At 31.7% G+C, this 18,867-nt stretch overlaps 2 protein-coding genes across 4 annotated transcripts; one reads left to right on the top strand and one right to left on the bottom strand.

Annotated features, from left to right (window-relative positions):
• The first annotated feature begins 1,684 nt into the window (after positions 1-1,684).
• Positions 1,685-5,628, top strand: LOC123708504 (protein Star). 2 transcript variants are annotated; one of them, XM_045659257.1, is made up of 7 exons: positions 1,685-1,882; positions 1,984-2,011; positions 2,279-2,528; positions 2,710-2,900; positions 3,255-3,437; positions 3,712-3,894; positions 4,269-5,628. In XM_045659257.1, the coding sequence occupies exons 2-7, from the start codon at positions 2,000-2,002 to the stop codon at positions 4,398-4,400; spliced, it is 951 nt and encodes a 316-aa protein (XP_045515213.1). In that variant the 5' UTR covers positions 1,685-1,882; positions 1,984-1,999; the 3' UTR covers positions 4,401-5,628. The 2 variants fall into 2 exon arrangements, with proteins under 2 accessions (XP_045515213.1, XP_045515222.1); XM_045659266.1 differs by lacking the exons at positions 1,685-1,882; positions 1,984-2,011 and adding an exon at positions 2,148-2,202.
• Positions 5,629-5,712: 84 nt separating this feature from the next.
• Positions 5,713-18,733, bottom strand: LOC123708473 (clathrin interactor 1). Of its 2 annotated transcripts, none has more exons than XM_045659207.1 (11): positions 18,523-18,733; positions 17,336-17,537; positions 16,831-16,959; positions 16,202-16,310; positions 15,555-15,677; positions 15,352-15,433; positions 14,878-15,023; positions 14,288-14,456; positions 13,887-14,020; positions 13,342-13,473; positions 5,713-9,627 (listed from the first exon to the last, which is right to left on the bottom strand). In XM_045659207.1, the coding sequence occupies exons 1-11, from the start codon at positions 18,570-18,572 to the stop codon at positions 9,191-9,193; spliced, it is 1,713 nt and encodes a 570-aa protein (XP_045515163.1). In that variant the 5' UTR covers positions 18,573-18,733; the 3' UTR covers positions 5,713-9,190. The 2 variants fall into 2 exon arrangements, with proteins under 2 accessions (XP_045515163.1, XP_045515154.1); XM_045659198.1 differs by lacking the exon at positions 5,713-9,627 and adding an exon at positions 9,783-12,753.
• Positions 18,734-18,867: the final 134 nt, after the last annotated feature.

The raw sequence follows: 18,867 nt of genomic DNA, 5'->3' as shown, positions 1-18,867 counted from the left end.
CATGTTAACAAATCCTATACTGTATACTTTATTATATCTGAATATGTTGCAAAATCATGTTGGATCTTGGTCTTTAGAAAATGTTTAACTGGGGAATTAATTATATTGTTATTGATCAGACTACGCACAATGTTGGAGGCACAAATGAATATAACAAAATTTATATCTGACCACTTAAAAAAACCATAATATTACTTAATATATACTCTTTATTAGTTTTAAATACAAGTGGAATGTGTACAACTCAGACTTCGTTAAGTCCAAATACTGTCAGTCGAAAAAAAAATCGCAAAATATGCGGTATCTCGAATTTAGATTTTGTAACTCGAACAAACTCTCATTTCCTTACGAAGTATTGATAATAGATATTTATACACTTTAACTCGAATTGTAAAAAGGAGACTCCGTAAGTCGTGGTTAGTAAAATATAATGACTTGGAATTCCACGCAATAATAGCAATAAAATCCTAAATGAATGACCCGATCATTCGGGGCTTCTAATCTATTTTTTTGTCTTGTATACGTGCAATGAATGTATACATACATAAAACTTTCTAAGTAACACATATTTTTATTTTTTAGTCTACAATTTACTTCATTAATATGTAATTCGTTTTAGTATATAAAATATATATATATATATATATATATATATATATATATATATATGTACTACAAAACTTAAGTTGAATTGTTATTCAAATTCAACTCTCACTTAGAAATCGCACCTGTGTAAGTCGAAATTTCAGCAGTTAAATCATATGTATCTTGAAGTTCTTGTCTAGTCGAAAACTCGTAAACGTAGAGATTTCACTTTAAATGTAAGTCAAGATGAGATAAACAAAAAAGAAACTGATTTTCGACTTTTAAAAAAATCTTATTGCATCTGAATTACCTGCTTGTTTACCAATTGAAAACTATTGGAATTAAATAATTTAAAAGTTAGCTTCGCTTCCGAAAAAAATTTAACTATTTAAAAAAGTTAAAGTCGGCCAGTTTTCTGCGTATTGTAGAAAATGTATGAAGAAATAGCTTAAACCATACCATATAACAAAATAACAACAGGACGAGTTGATCATTTAACTGGTTAGAAAAAGAGATGAGAAGCGCAAAACGCAAGGCAAATTATTGTAATAATAATTCAAATTATATGGCTATAGCGGAAACAAATTAACTATAACTAAATTCACAACATTACTGAGGAAAAAACGAGATCATCAAGTCTATTTTTTTTAATTTTTGTCATTAAAAATATGAACTTATTCATTAAAACATACTATATATATAATAATTGTCGAGTTATTATAGAAATTACAGACAATAATAATTTACTTACACAAATGAAATTCACAATGATAATGCAATTATTCTGAAATACTAAATGTAAATATTATAATATGTAGGTCTTTTATAATATAAAATTTTGTATAAATCGGTTGAATGCAATTCTGTGAAATCATTGCTTTTAAGTACTTTAAATTTGAAATAAACGATTTCCCTAATTGTGTTTTTTTATGTTCTCTACAAGTTTTTCTTATAATTATAACGGTATCGATCTAAGTATATAGTTTTTGATTTGTATTCTATAATGCCTACGTCAAGACTGACTTATCATAAATAAAAAAATATCATTTTCGTGGACTAGTCTGTGGTTCAACTGTGTTCACTATTCACAGTTGTCAAGTTTTAGTGAATGTAAATGTGTGAATGGTCAATGGTGATTCATGTTGTATTTTTGAGCATCTGTCATCTTGGGTCTAGTTGAATTTAAATTTTTAATATAAAATAATTTAAGTAACATAAGCGTAATGAAAAGGTCCTAGGTATTTTATAACTGTGAGGTGCAACTTTAAAATGAACATGAATATTATGTAAAGAAACAGTTAGTTGCAAACGGAACTTCAGGTTCTGTTTTCATTAAAATTTTCTTTTATTTGTCTAGACCAAGTATAAGTGTTTTTTTTTATTTGAGTTTGAATTCAGGAATTTCGATACAACTATGGCGGAAAAGGTATGGTATTGTCGAAATTTGTGTGTAACAAAGCTACTAACTTATACGTATCTGTGTATGAAACCTTTGTAGTTTGTTTTACCATGTGTCACCTTATAAAAAAGGACAACAGTTGTTGTCAGATGAGTAGTTACTTTTTTGGTTTATTACGATGTGTAAATTCTAGTATTTCGAAGTAATGATTAATGATGGTACTATTTTGAGTGTTTTGATCTAAAGTGAAGATATGTATGATTTTAATATCATCCATATATTTACAAATTACAGAAACTCCACGAAAACCCACTTCCAGAGGCTTCTCAAATGGAGCCAGATAAGCTCAAGGATATGCCACAACCTGCCCAAAAGTCAACTGTAACGGTGCCAGTAGTACCTGCACCAACCTCCCGCTTTAGCTTCCCCTCATTGACAAAGACTCCACCCAATGAATTGTACAGGAAATTGTTGCCTGCCATCCTTTTTGTGCTTACATTTGTTACTGTTATGACAATGCTCCTCATTTATATGGATACAGTTGGTATGTATTTTTCATAAATATTTGGTCAATCTATTCTAAATAAAAAACTTAAAAACTACTTGTTTTGTGAATCCACTAATGATCATCACAGAAAGCTAGCACTGTAATAATTCAAAGATGTGAGAGACTTAATATCAATATTTAGTCTCATAAATCCATTTATTTGAGAAATGTGTTTTAGCTTTAGGTGCTCAGCAGTTCCGTCTTAACATGTCTCGTGACTATGAGCTGGCTCGTATCCCTGCTGAATCAGCAACATTGGTAGCCTATGTGAGGCAATTGCACCTTGCTCCAAGGCCACCTAAGAGCCCACCTCCTGCACCATCAATTACTGATAGAGTGGAAGTTCTTGATAAACTCTATGGAGAAATTGTAAGTCATGTTTTTGAGGATTTGTTTTATTAACTTAAATAAAAAGAGTTGAAGTACCAGACGATTATTAAATTAAAAATTGGATACAATTTGCCTGGTGACAATATTAAGTGTAATAAACAAACACATTCACATTTAGTTACTTTTCCAAATTTTCGAGAGATAAATAAGTCAAAAACTATGGTTTATTAGTACTAAAAGATCTCATAAGAAACAGTATAGAATACTTTCCGCTTATTTAAAAGTAGTTTTTATAAGTTGTATAATTTAATGTATTTTTTACATAAGTTGGAGGTAAAAGATAATTATTATTATAACCATATTTTTTTCTAAATCCATCAATAAATTACACAGTACAATGGGACGTTTGTCGAGTTTATGCCTCGTGGCGGCCGTGAGCCTACCACGGCTTATCTGGAAACTGCTCGTGGGTGGAGAGGAGTTGTAGTTAGAGCAGCTCCTAGAGATTTTTTGGCACTGCGAGGCACAGCCAGTGCTCTACATGCTTGTCTAAGCCCTACTACACATCCTAGGGAGGCAAGTATATTATTGTATAAGAAAACGATACACGTCAAATAGCAAACAAGTTTGATGTTATAATATTTTACATATTATATGATATAAGCATATCATATACATAAAAATAATGTATATATTAGTTCTGGCTCGGGTTTATATAATTAATTTCCAAAACAAAAATAAAATGTAACTATTTAAAATTGCAGATTGTTTTTATTTACGTGATGACGCCATGATTTAATTTATTAATATTATTATATATCTTGCGTAAACAAACTATTGTGATATACAGGTGAGCTACCAAGAGCCGGAAAGCAGTGGCGTATCGTTCAGTTCGCGGGTGCTCTGCCTACCTTTGTACACGGTGCTGTTGGCAGCAGATGCCGTCACTGCGGACTACGCCCTTATTGCTGGAGATTCCGCCCCTGCTGCTCTCACTCATTTGCCTTTTAATGAACCTAGTGTGCGGCTACAGGTATGTTTTTTACTATTGATTTAAGATACAATTTTTTTACTGTTATCTATTTAAGCTAATTACTTAAAGTAATTCATTTAACTACGTAATTTAAATGTATTAATTGGTTAAGTGTTCCTTCCGATTGCACCTAGCCCTTATTACTTTTATTTTGTATGTAAGTTTGGAAAAACAGGATGTGGTGTTTAGTTCACCCGAAACTGCTGAACCGATTTTAATGAATTGTAGAAGAAACTAAATAGACATTTTTAATATTGCTAATTAAGTTTGAGTAAGAGCGTTAATGTTTCGACGAGAATAGAACTCGTAACATAACGTAATTAATGTAATTGATGAATTTTTAGAGTTATATTCTATTTATTACGGTATTTTAGGTAATCGAATTCCGTTCCACGGACATGTCGGCTCGTAACAGAACCACGGAATTCCTGCTTGGTAAGAACTACACTGTAGCGGCTGAGTTCCGAGACGGCGTTATGTACGCACTTAAAAAATCACTGCCATAGAGAAGTGCCTTTGATAGACTAAAATATACATTGCATTGCAAATTGTTAATTGAATAAAACATGCATAAAGCCATAAATCATTACAATTGTAACGATTTTTATTTTTTAGGCAAGGCTACGATAGATTTTTAAATAATGAGAGGAATAGTTTCCAGGAAATAATTAAGTTTGGAATCAGTTTTTTTTATACTTTACTCCGTGTGACCTTCAAGTCAAAAATATTTTATTCACTTTTGTGTATGTAATCAACATTTACAAATTCCAATCAAATTGTTAAATAATGTTATCTATTGATTTGCAATGCAATGGTTTCGTAGTAATCGCATTCACTGTGACGTAGACGTCGTATAGAAAAATGACAATACCTTAGAGGCCTCCAATTATCGAACAAATAGTATTAAAAGATATTTTGTGATGAAACCAACTGTTCATGAACGAATTTTAATTCAAAATAGTGACATTTTACTAATAAATTTGAAAATATTTTAATTCAGTGATTTTAATTATATGGTTATTATTTTAACTAGATTTAAGTACCGCGTAATAGGGTTAAGTATGCACTACACTTATGAAACTCAAGTTCCTTGCAACGTTTAACTATTTTTGTCACATTTACATGATTCACTATGCCCACAAAAGTGCAGTGCGAGGAGAACTTTTTTTACAAGAAAGTATTGTATAATTACTCGTGATTATGTATTTTTTTCTTTGTTCGAGACAGCTTTGCTGAATATTGTCTATTTTCAATATTCTTTGTACATGGTGCTGTTGGCAGCAGCAGATTATATTTCATCTTTAGTATCTGCTCTAATACGTAATCTCAATTTCCACTAGTTTTATCGAATATTATAACAATTTGTTAATTAAAAAGACTGATATGGTTTATGATTCTCTTTTTAATTTGATTTAAAATTATATTTTTGTATAATTTCAGTATTAATAAGTGATTTTAATGAATTTGATGTATTCTGCTGCAAGACTTTATTTTTGTTATATTCATATGATAAAAATAAAGTGTTGATTAGTTCTAAGTGAATAATGTTTCGTTGTAATTAGATTAAACTATTGAATATAATGCAAAGCGCTTATTTTCACAATTAAATCGCTTTAATGAACTTATATAGTTTTTATTCTGTAACTAAGTATCGTTAAACCCTTATTAATTTACACTAATATAACAATTAATCGATTAAGTCTACTTCATTGCCCACACTGGCTATGGCAATAAAATTAAAACAAAGCTGGGAAATACGAGATTTGATCAAAATTGTTACGTGAGAATATTTGCAAATTTAAGGTTTAGAAATAAAATAACAAATATTTGTTACATATTTTAATAAACAGTCGTTCTTTTACATTGTTATTTACGATTCCTATATACAATATTAGTTAATAGTTAAATACAGAGTTTTACGCGAATTAACAGAATGCAACTATCTTTCTGTAATCAACGTGATCAATAATTAATATTTGTCTCAATGGATAGTGCTTTTCAAACATTCCATATTATTTAAGCCTAATAATTAGCGTATCAGTTAACTTCTTGAAATAGAGAAAACTCTTAACTTTGCTGTTAACTCGCGATTTCCCTTTAAAAAAAACTTGTGCGAACAACTGATGAAACTAAATTAATCGAAATAAACTATTCATGAAAACAACTACAAATAAAATTTTAAATTATAAGTATTGCTTTAAAATCCCTAATCAACGGAAGAACTTTTTTAAATAATTATATACACAGGTGGGCCTTACAAATATAGTCTATGACGTTGATATTTTAAATTAATCCATCCATATTTTTATGTTATTAAGCATTATTTGTAACAAACACTACATTATAGAATTCAATATTGCAGTTACTCGGCTTAATCAGATAATATTTTGAATAATTCAGAATAGCGCAAGATTTCTCAATTTTCATTAAATGAAGGTCTGAGATAAACTTACTAAGAAAAAACTCAATACACCCGCAACTCTATGAATATTATTTCGCTAAAACCCTATGCTTTAAATAGATATGACAAGTTAAACAACTTAAATTAGCAATTTTTTTTCTGGATTTAGACTTAATGTTTTTATAGATCATTACGATTATCGCACTATATAAATATTACGGGTTTAAACAATAGAAACGTTATAATGGATTGCATCTCTTGGTCGTTTATAAATGTTAATAAACGCGTTTAATGCGATAAAAGAATATTTATTATTGAAGAAATACGTATTTCAAATTTTCACTGAAGTCCATGTACATACCTTATTATCTGAGTTCACCCACCTACGGCTTATACAATTAATAACATTGGTTTTCTCGAATTAAAAAAAATAAATGTTCTAATCTATTTGCACCTAAGAGCACAAGACATTGTGTAGTATAAATGAATCTTTCACATACCGACATACATATGCTTGTTTTAATATAGAAAAATTTCTGACGCAAAATCTGCTAAATTTAATTAGTGTGATGCAGCGACAACTTTCATTTTGGTCCCAACTAGCTTCATTTACACTACACAATACGAAATTAAAAAAAAAACAGAAGTACAATCACTAACAAAATCTACGTTATTAAGGTTTTTCACAAATCTCCCTTAGCACAAACTTCAAATCTTGTCAAGTGAAAAAAAAGTTAGTCGCACATTTTTTATTTGAAAATTCGGCACACTTAAGTTTTTTTTATAAATATTCAATTACACGAATCAATTCTGCATGCCTGTGCTAAGGACGCCATGATGCCATAGTTTTGAAGTTGACAGAACAAAGGTTACTGTGCTAAATGAGCTGCCATTGCCACAACAATTAAATCTGAACCGTCTCCATTTACAACATTTCTCGTCCATAATTCCACTAACCAAAATGCAATCTAAAATGAATAAAAACAACACTTGTTTAAAAGCACAACATCACTTGAAATTCAGACTTGATCCGTTTTATACAACCGAGGGGTTATATGCCTGATCGCTAGATTATTTACAAAACATCTTGGGACCACACCTGTAATGTATTTCATGTCAACTATGGACCACTAAGCTGTTTCTAAACCCAAAATACAACAGCTACTATGTTTCTATAGTCCATATATTAGACGGCTTTTCATTAGTATAAACTACGACTCGCAAGTGATGTTAATATATTGAAACTTAGTGTAAGCTATGCGCGGAAAACAGTAAATAAAAATGATTTTTACAAGTCTGCGGCCTCGGCGATAATAACCCCTGAGTGCTATCTAATAAGTGCGAGTTTATGGGGCGCTATATGTTTCTACAAGGAATTTAAGTACATTATTAAAGTCGCTAGTATACTAGTAGGTTGTCCTTAACTGTATGGAGCCTAAGTAGTGACAAAAAAATATTGCTGTCTGTAATTAAATATAGTTATTTAGCATATACGATTAATTCTCAAGGAAATTGACGCTAAAATCTATCTTCTATGTGTAAGTACTAATATTCAGTAATAAAAATAAATCTTTAGCCACTATTTTTGAGCATAAAGTTATACGTGATGTTTCAAAGAAAGAATTTAACAGCTGACATAACCTAAACATTAGAATACAGCACTTTGAACAAAGTTCCTTAAAACAGAATTGACGTATAACTAATTCTACGTATATTTACATAGCCCCATACATTCAACTATGTCACATATAAATACATAACACTTATATTACGCTACTGATGAAGGAGGTATAAAAATATTCTATCCAACTTCATAACAACGACCAACTGATATAGGTATGGCAGTATGAATGGCCATAAGAGGTGGTTTTCCCGCTTTGTCGCAAGCAGTTTAAGATGAATAATATCTTAGACAATTGAGAAGAAATGCAATTTTAGCCAAACCTAGAGATCATCAAAATAGGAATGTTTTCATTAATTTCAATACTTTTAAGAATTTTAATTTCCATTTCCACCTTTCTAACGAATAGCAAATAATACTAAAGAATGCGAAAAACTTTATCTTACATTAAAAATTGAGAAAGGCGCGCTTTTGATTTCTTCCAATTTTTTGTAGACTTCCCAATGCGTATATAGACGTACACGTACGTAGATAATATAACCATGATTTTTAATTAATAAATTCAACGCATTTCATCCACGTTTAAACTTGCGTTATTAAATTTATAATCGTTTAAGTTCAAACACATTAGTTTATCAAGTTCATGTATTTTCTAATATAATATAAATTTAATATAATATCATGTGATATACAATGATATGCACGACTGTACACGCTTACACATGTAATATCAACTCGTATAAAATTGAAAACTCAGGTCTCTAACGATTTTTAAGCAATGAATTGAGTTATTAAGCGAATATTTACAAAAATGCTACATTGGAATGCTTAAAAAATGTTTTCGGAATAAATGTCAATTGTATAATATTGCAGTTATAGTGTAAATTGAAGATAATCGGTCCGCGAAGGCGATAATGATTAAAACTATATTTTAACTCGGTCAATATTCATCGACTTATCAAAATTTATTTTTCTGTTATTTGGAACAAATGGGCCGTTAAGTTGTCACTGAATTGGAGATCTCATTTATTATTATTTTTTTAACTAGACGGCCTGTGTCATTTGATAGTAAAGCGCAATGAAATAAAAGGACCACTTCCAAAAAATACATTTCCTCGATTGTAAACTCCAGCAAAATATTTTTCTTGATTGAAACGTTTGTAAGATGTCCTGTGATCGCTGTGTCCCTTCCTAACTATAAGTTTGTACGTTGTTTGCATAACTATTCATTGCTCAAAAATTTAACTTTGGCATACATCTGCCAATAACAAATATCATTGGAGGAAATTGTGATTCTGTGGCCTCATGTTGTTGTTAACTGGGAAATTGTTGTTAACGTTGGACATAGGTGTTTGCCACATTTGCCCCGTCGCCATGTTGTTTAACGGCATCATGTTGGGCATGGTTGGTGCCATATTCGGAATAGTTGGTGCCATGCTGGGCATATTCGGTAGTATGGGCATATTAGCGTTTACATTAGGTTTATGCGCTGGACTATTGGGGCTAGATTTAAGCTGATTGATGGATGGAGCGGGACCAGCTTTGGGCGATCTTGGAGCCAACAAATTGTCGACGTTGATATTAATAGCGCCGGATGTGTCGGCCCATGTTGCGCCCAACTTTGCTGATGGCTTTGTGTTGATCAATGTTGGTTGTTGTTGACTAACTGGTGCAATCGGTTGAAGCAGGTCCACAGGTGTGGGCTGTAAACCTAAAGGGGAGGACAATGTCGTTGTTAAGTACAGAAAGGACCAATTATTGATTGATAATAAAATTATATTATTTGACTCTAAGAAAATATTTTCGTCACTTTACCAACATTAAGGGGATAAACAAACAAATTATATAGATACATATTTATTCATCTAACGGTGGGTACAGCATTTTAGGAAACGAATTAAAATTTTACATCACCTTTTTAATAGACAGTTAAAATTGTGCAGAATTTCAGCTCGCATTTATATTTAATACATCAACAAAGCGAAATACTAAAAGTTATTTACAACTATAGACAATTCGAGAAACAAATGCATGCTTATTATATAGCATCTACAGATTTTTTATACAAATTCTGCAGAAAATTCCTAATGTAGGGGTCACATTACTTACTTATTTCGTTCGTACATTACTTAGTTCGACAAATTTTTCTCGATCAAATGCAACACTTGTCCGGCAAACAACCCCGCTTCAGTTTTAGCCCCACTAACATTCATCGCCAAGTCAATATTATTCAAATAATCCATTAGCCAGGCGCATATCTCTGACATCATTGAGGCAAATTCATCCCGAAGTATGGTTGGAGGCAAAACCATCACTATAGACGCTATTATTGATATTACACACGTCTGAATCTTTGGTTCCGGCGAAAATCTCATGTACAAAATCATTGGAATTATTTCCTTGCAGTAAATTGCGACTTTTGGACAATTTTTAGACGCTAAAATGACGTTGCCTACAACGGACAGGTATTTGAGAAGGAGAATGTTGTCGACGTCTTGCTTCGTATTTTGATAGCTTAACGTCAATTGACGATGGCCAAAACCCCCAATGAGGGGATAGAAAAAATAATCAGCTACCGCCGCAAACTGATTCTTCTTCGCTTTTGCAAAAGGATGGGGTCTTTTTGTATGGAAGTATCGAGTTTTGTTAATCAATCTTCGTCTAATCACTTCTTCTGAGATCGCATCATCTGTTTTTTGCTTTGTTTCAGTCTTAGGTTTTGGCTCAGTCTGTCGAACATCTGCAATTCTGTTAGCGGCTTCGGATAAAACATCAAGCATAAATATTTTAGTGGCAATCGAGTATCTACCTATGTCTGTATGTATTTCTTTGCATAGATGTTCCGCACCATCTTTGGGATGAGCACAAACTATAGCCACTGATGTGTTGAATCTAATGCTATCAAAATTTGAGACATGATACTTTTCCTCCAAATGCACGAAGAGATCCAACAACTCTATGGCAAGAACTTTGTGCTCGAGCTTCATTTGTTCGTTGACTAATTCGTCAGCGCTTTCTAAAGCCACTTCAAAGGTTTCCTGTTCTTTAGCATCCCTAATCATTTCCAGTAGATCTCGCAAATAGCTGGGTTTCTTTTTTGCCGACATTGGCTCATCATTACTCATATCATAAGGCTGTAAATCATCATCTGAATCTAATTCCTCGTCAAACCCATGTTTTTTTAATTCATCCAATTTAACTGATATGATAGTTTTTACAATGGCTTTGGTTTGTTCCGAAGTTTTAACTGCACACGTCATAACAGAATTGTTAACAGGTCTCTCTATGTCATCAACTTTAAATGCAATAAGGTCTAAGATTTTACTTAGATTGACTCTAGTTAATTCATTTGCTGGTTTAGCATGTTCTTTATCTATGAGGCATTTATTTGTAACACCTTTTAGAACCTTGTGTATTTCTACAGAAGTATTTCCCATAGAATTGTAATCGAATTTTAGCTGATGGACAGCTTCTCTATCTTTGCTGTCAACTTCTGATAGAATTTTAAAAATTAACTCGATCGTGGCCATTCCGATACATCTATACTCTTGTGTCATGACGTCAAGATGCTTGGACATGCCTCTGATTAAAATTGTTTTTATCTGTAATAAGTCCCAATCGTCCGAATTTTGTTTCCAGAGTATTACTCTATATTTAATAGCCAATAACAGTAATACGGACGTATACATATGTTGATTAACGTCAGTAACGTTTTTTGATCTAACGTCAGCCCAGACTTTAGCCAAGCTGAGAATCAAATTTGATAGAATATCCTTGCATTTTTTACTTGTAGCAACATAATATAACAAATTTTCCTGTATTGTAGTATCTTTATAGTCTTTTAAGTGAACATTGTAAGGCATTTTATACAATAAAATCTCGTTCCAATCTTTGCTCGAGTCAATGTTATCGCCAAGTAGCGTTTTAATAGGCTGTTCGTCGTTTTTGTAGTAAATCGGACATCTTTTGAACAAATAAACGACCAGTTTATCAATAGCACTACGATGTAAGTGATGCGATAGCGTCTGTAAGAGTTTTCTCCTCACGAACTTACTTGGATCATTATTATTTGCATTCGTCCAGGCTATGAAAATATCTATTAAATGAAAAAACGCCTCTGTGTTACTGTAATTAGTAAAGAATTTTGATACGAGATGCGAGAGACAGGCGAGATCATATCGGGCACCTTGAAAAAAATTACTCTCCGCCATAAAATCTAGAGATCTGACAATTTGAAATACCACAATATAGGAAAAATTTTCATGCGAGAATTCCTTTGGAGTTTTAATTTCAAGTCGATTCGCGACTCGTTCGGGCAACGTTATGAAGTATTGAACATAGTTCTCCCATTCATTTTGGAGTTTGATTCTATCTTGTCCGTCGCCGATACTGTGTGAGCAATCTATTATGGCAGCTAGAATTGCATCACTTTTGGCATATTTCTGTAAAATGAATGCCGTGGCTTCCAGGGCTAATGCATTTCTCTCTTCTTTCAAAAATCCGCATAAAATAGACAAGCACTCCTGGCTCAGGTGGAAGCCTTCTTCGACTGTGAACAGCGTGACGATTTCTTGTTTGAGAATAGGCCATTGTTGGAGAAAGCTTCTACATGACGACAGTAGTTGACTGTAGGCGTCCAGATGGTCATTTAACATTTTGTCATCGCAATCAAGTAGTTTCTGTGGGGTTACGGGACCGGGGAGGTAATTAAAAAGGTTCGTTAAACAAGTTTTTATTCGTTTTACGTCCTCTTCAGATCTAATTCTTTCTATGTTCTGTAGAGTATCAACGAGGTGAGCTATTTCTGTCTTCAGTCGGTCACGGGATCTCTCGCAGCCTGGAAATTAAAAAATCCTGACTGTGCCCAAAAGTAGATGGATCAAACACCGAACATTTACCAAATAATTGTTGGTCAAGTGACGAAAATATAATTAAATATAACTGAGAGGAGTGTTCCTTAATAAAGTCAACAACAATACAAGAACAAAAAGAATAGATAAAAATAAATATTTAAACTAACATGTAGGTTTTACATCCAGTCGTAATTGCAGTCGTCTATATTTTTACATGGAAAATGGTAGTAAATCTGACATCTTTTGTACATAATTTTGAGTAATGTTTTTTTAAGAAATTTACGACGCATAAGCAATTACCACTACGATTTTGATAAATCCTCAGTAAATAAATTAACGATACAACTAAAAGTATAACGAAAAACTGCAAATATATAATAATTTTTCTTTCCCTTAGTGAATGGGTTGTTATATTAGTTATATTCTTGCAATAGTAAAGTACTTAGACAATAGTTTTTATTGTGATGATTACTTATTAAATAATTTCTCTTAAAATCTTGAAATGTAATTAACTTTTAAAGCCTTTTAATACATTTACGGGTTTATATCCGTAGGTAAATATACAAGCTTACCTTGCATGGGCTGTAATTGTGTGTGCGTGATGTTTGTGCTTGCGAGTTGTCCAGTGAGTGAGTCTAAATCAAACCCATTGCCGGGAGGCGCTAGATCACTTAAGAGGTCTAGGTTAGATGCTGGCGCTGAAACTACACAATTTTTATTCAAAATTCCGTGACTCCATTGATTAATACATATTATGTTAGAATGCCAGTTTGAAGTTAAACTTAATAAATATTTTTAATGAAATCCATTGCTTAAAAATTTTTTTTTTCAAAAAATTGTATAAATTTTGCAGTCAGTCACTCGTGAAATCTAACGGCGACTATACAAATAATAAAGAAGTAGAAATCTCGTAGAGGAACAGAACACGTACAAGATTTTCGAGGTCTTCACCAAAAGATTAGTATTAGTTAAATAATACTAATCGATCTTAGAAAATATTTTAAGATATAATTCATAAACATCTCAACCGAACTGTGTATGTGTTATATATAAGATTTTTCATTTTTGTCATAAGCTGTGTATAAATAAAATAAAAAAAAGTATGTTTAACACAAACCATTGTTAGTAGTGTTGCTATCTATGAAGGCGCTAGTGAAATCAGCAAATCCATCGTTGGTTACAGCGGGTGGAGCGAACGCGTTCGTAAAATCACCAAATTCATCTTTTTGTATGGACTTCGGTTCTTCCGCTCTGTAATTTAGCAAGTTATTACTTATATAAGACGAATATAAACAGTAAATTTAAAAAAAAGTTAAAGTTGTGTCAGCCAGAAAGTTGATCACTTACCAAACCACTGGTACCAAACAAGCCAATTCTCATAGCTTATATGTTTTCCTAGTTTAATAAGCGCGGGTATCACGTATAATTGCATTTAACTTAAGAACTTTTCGATTGCTTCAATTAAAACAGTTAAATTAGACTAAATAATATTAATATTATTTTATTTTTATGAAATACCTTGGATCGAAGTCGTCTTCGACTAGATTGGCAACATTAGTACTTGTTATTTCAGCGACTGGACAGGTCTTAAATAAGTCATCCAGCAACTCCTGAGACTTGTTTGTTGCCGGTTGCTTAGTTACTGGCGATGAGGCAGTTGCCGCTTTGGCGTATGTTGCTGCTGCACCTGAAAAGGTTCATAATCTATAATTTAAAAAAAATTATCACATTAAAACACGTTTATATAGTACACGAAATGTAACATAGTATAAGCGCAACAAACCTTAACATAAGATTAATCTTCTTAGTCAGATTTAATAAAAGGTTATTTAGATTGGTAGGGGAAATGGGCAGGCCACATCACAAGTGTACAATATACGTGTTACTGGACACGTGAAAGACAGATCAAAAGATGGTTCAATGACATAACAAAGGTAGCAGGTTGACCGTAAATGCAAGTGCACATAGAAAGTAAAATTCCATTGTTGCACAGCATGGATTCGAAGCCACGACCTCTGGTATTAAGTTCGCCGAAGGCCGGCACTACATATAGTGATTACCTTGGTTGATTTTCCACAAGTATGGTAGAATTTAAACTGGCTTTTTACCTAGGTCAATCTTCTTAGCAGGTGTAGCGGGTTTAGTGCGAGCAGGACTACGAAGGCTGATGTTAAGCGGCTTGTGGCGGTCTCTTACTCGGTCTGAGGGCGGAGGACTTTCGTCTATCACCTCTGAATCGCGGTATACATTTTCTCTGGAAAAAATATATATAGATGTTACAAAGTCTAATGACAAAAGGAATTCTTTACCATAATCTACTCTACATGAAAACCTATATAAAATAAAAATAATGAAAATTATACAGAAATACAATCTAAAAAATACTTAAAAAGATAATCTAAGGACATCAGAGTCAAATTCCGTTTTTAAATAGAGCATTAATTTCAAATCCCACACAACAAGGCAAAATCCTTAAAAACAACAGATTCTTCAACAGAAAAAAATTGTTTTGAAAATGAGTTGAATATAATCGTGAACCGAATGCTATGTATAATAATATATAGGGTAGTATGCTTATTTACTTCTGCGGTTTCTTTCCTCCACTCTCTCCATCAGAATCCTCTCTTTCATAATCATCTTCATCATTTCTTTCCTTTGGCTCATCTGGAATAGTTAGCCAAAAAGTTTATTAAACAAATTGAAGTTACTAAAATAGTATTTTAATGAAAAGGAATGTATGTTAAAAACATGAATATAATGATAGAGTGTTAATAAATTTATTTACCCCATGAAGTATTTCTATCACTGTACTCTCCCCAGCCTCCAGAACTTCTGCCCATACCGCCCATGCCCTCCATTCGGCCCATTCCCATACTGCTCATACCTCCTGTTGCCTCAGAGGACATGCCTGGAATTAATTATTATTCATATAAAACAAACTTCACAATCAAATTGGTTATAGATGAAGCTTCGATCTGCAACTAATAACGTTTTATTTAATAACTACCAGGTTGTTATTATGACGTACAATTTGTAAATATCAGAAACCATGTTTGCTTCTTTTATCCCTACATCTTGTAACTAATACCTCAGTTAATATGTTTATATTTATATATATATATATTTTTTTTTTATTTAATAAATTCTATCAGTATGACACCTGGTCCAATTATAATGAAACTATAAGATCTATTATAAAATGAAAAACATTTCTATAAAAGAAAGTTTGTAATATATAGAAACCATTTTTTTAAATTCAACAGGCAAGACAAATAATTAAAGTACATCTATAATTCATACAGTTATAAGAATATTGTATTATTAATAGTTAGGAGTAGAATTGTTTCTTGTTGTTTTGTTGAATGTTGTCATATGAATATTAAAATGTTTAAGAACAAAGGAGATGTATATAGTATCAATCTTGAAACTAACCAATATATTTGTCCTTATTCTTTTTGGCTTTCTTCCTCTCTTCTCTCAACTTCTCATCATCTTGAATAAAGTCAATCAGTTCACGGACTTTGTGCCGCACATTTACGCCCTAAAAATTTCAACATATATATATCTTATTAACATTAATAAAATAAAATATTAATAATAAATGACATAAAAATAATGGAATTGACTATAGATAAAAAAATGTATGCCTATATATTTTTGATTAGTGTTTTAAAGTAAATTGTAACATTATTTCAATACAATCTCAGTGGCTTTGAGGTAACCTATACCAAGCAATGAGGATGTTTATCAACATAGTTTACCAATACAAACACTGATAACACTGATCTTTTGCCTGCCAGGTAAAGTAGTTTTTAAGTATTGCTCTCATTTATTTTTGATTCTCATCATCAGTATATAAACAAACATATTAGTTTCTTGTTGGACCCCTCGCATGCATTTCTTTTTCAAGCATAGAACTTGTGTGTAGACTATGTGTATAAAAGCAAATAATTACTGTTGACATAATTACCAAATAAGAAAATCACCCTACATTTATAACTAAATTTATAATTAAGGTATATATATATTACTAGTACTAGTATAATAATACTCCTTTTTACCTGATCTTTACCCAGATCGTCAACATAAGTGTAGTTTTCCAGCGACCTCAAGTCATAGATGTGTTCCCGAGCTGAGGTGACTACGCGTTCTGACCCATTACGGACCAGATAGCTCAGAAGGAGAAGACACTGTGGAAAAATTAAAAAACAAAATTTGTGTTTTGATATTGTATAATAGTTTTATAAATATCTATTTGACAATGGTAAGGTAAATTGTTAAATTTTCAAGTTTTATAAATATCTAAAGTAAATACTTTACCATTGTCAAATAGATGATTGATAGAGCTCTTTAACAATTCTAGCAAAATTGCTAATCCTAGAACTAAGAATTCACTTTTAAAGTCAATAATAATTTTCCATTCAACTCAACTCAATTCAAGCTAATTATCAAAAATCTTAATATTTATAAAATAGAAAAGGTAGATATGAAATATTAATATATTTTAGGACAGTTGAAAAACAGAAATGAACTTATAAAAACAGTATTGCATTAAGTATTGTTTACCTTGTAAGTTCTTCTCCAGTGTGATCTATTATCATGCAACATTCTCCGCCAGAGCATAGACATAACTTCAGGAAAATGCTCATATGTGAAGGTGGCTAATGCCAATTCCTGCATTTGCTGTCCAGTTGGGCCCCATGCCTCATCTGATGTTGCTTCTCGTACCTTGCCCTCAACTTCTGTGTAGTTCATTACTACATTTGTTCTAAAATATTAAGTTATTTAAATGTATATTTAACATAACTTTACACAGCTTATCTCTATCAAAACCAAGTGACTACATTAAAAAAAACTAATCTCAGATGCATCCTCACTTATAAAAGATGTCCAGTAACAAAATATGAATGAATTAATATTTATTGTGCCATCAATTTAAATTAATGATACTAAGATGTTACTGTAAATGGCTAAATAGTACAAAAGTAGATGTAAATAAAATAGTAATAAAAGGAGGTTACTAATAGTAACTTTACTTTCAAGGATAACTTTTACATTACTTAACTTATAAATATTTCAAAATGTCAAACTATCACTAATCATATAAGCAAAAGGTGAGGTCAAGGTTGGTATAAAATACAAGTTTCTTTATAGAAACAAAAACAGAAATTAAATTTTAGGTAAATATATATCATATAATATACAAGAGAATACAATTATAGATATGTATAACAAATCTGTTGCAAGCCTAGATATAAGCTTCAAAAAAAAAATGCAATCTCACAAGTTGATAAGATTAATATTATCAGTTTCTTTACAAGGGAGACATATGGCCCATCCATTTCGTAGGAAATATGTAAATACACAAGAAATAGTGGTGTAGTAGGTATTTCTTTATGTTTAGATGTACTTTTTTTTATCTTTTTTTATATAATGTTCTATTATGGTTAGTAAATGTAGTGAAATTTTACAGTTTTAAAACAAAGCAATGTACAATAATTGCATAAAGTAAATACCATAAGCAGAATACAGGAGCCGCAAATTTAATCAGATTCATAAATTCATTTAAAAGTTGGAATTTGAATGGATTTGAGTTCAAAGTAAAAGTTATATTGGTGTTAGGCAGCTCCCTTAAGAGACTGAATATTTTAGGTTAACGTTTAGGTCATACAAATAAAACCCTAAATTCAAGTAACAATTCTGAAATACAATTTACACACACACAAATGAGTTGAAATATTGTTGGAACTTACACTTTATCCGCCAGCTCTCGAACCTTCCACATGCTGATAAAACGATCCATTTCACTGCACTTTCGCTATTTGTAGACTAAGATGGAAAAACTTGAATAAATTACCGTTAATATCACGAATTTTTAACTATAAACGCGATCTGATGATTTGGCTGACATTATTGAAAAATGTAAAATGGCGACGACGATGGTCGCCCGTCGCACACCGATCATGCAAATGTCATTCCTGTTCCAGTCAAATTGACACGAAATAGGAATTCAAGATGATGCAGATAATACAGATTATAATACATATACAGAATGTCGCTTGTTAAAAAAAGTTATAGAATGCTTTCAACTTTGGTCA

This window comes from Pieris brassicae, chromosome 1, assembly GCF_905147105.1.
Source record: "Pieris brassicae chromosome 1, ilPieBrab1.1, whole genome shotgun sequence".
NCBI classification, from domain to species: domain Eukaryota; kingdom Metazoa; phylum Arthropoda; class Insecta; order Lepidoptera; family Pieridae; genus Pieris; species Pieris brassicae.
The sequence above is the reverse complement of the archived record's forward strand: the minus strand, read 5'-3'. Positions and strand labels throughout refer to the sequence as shown.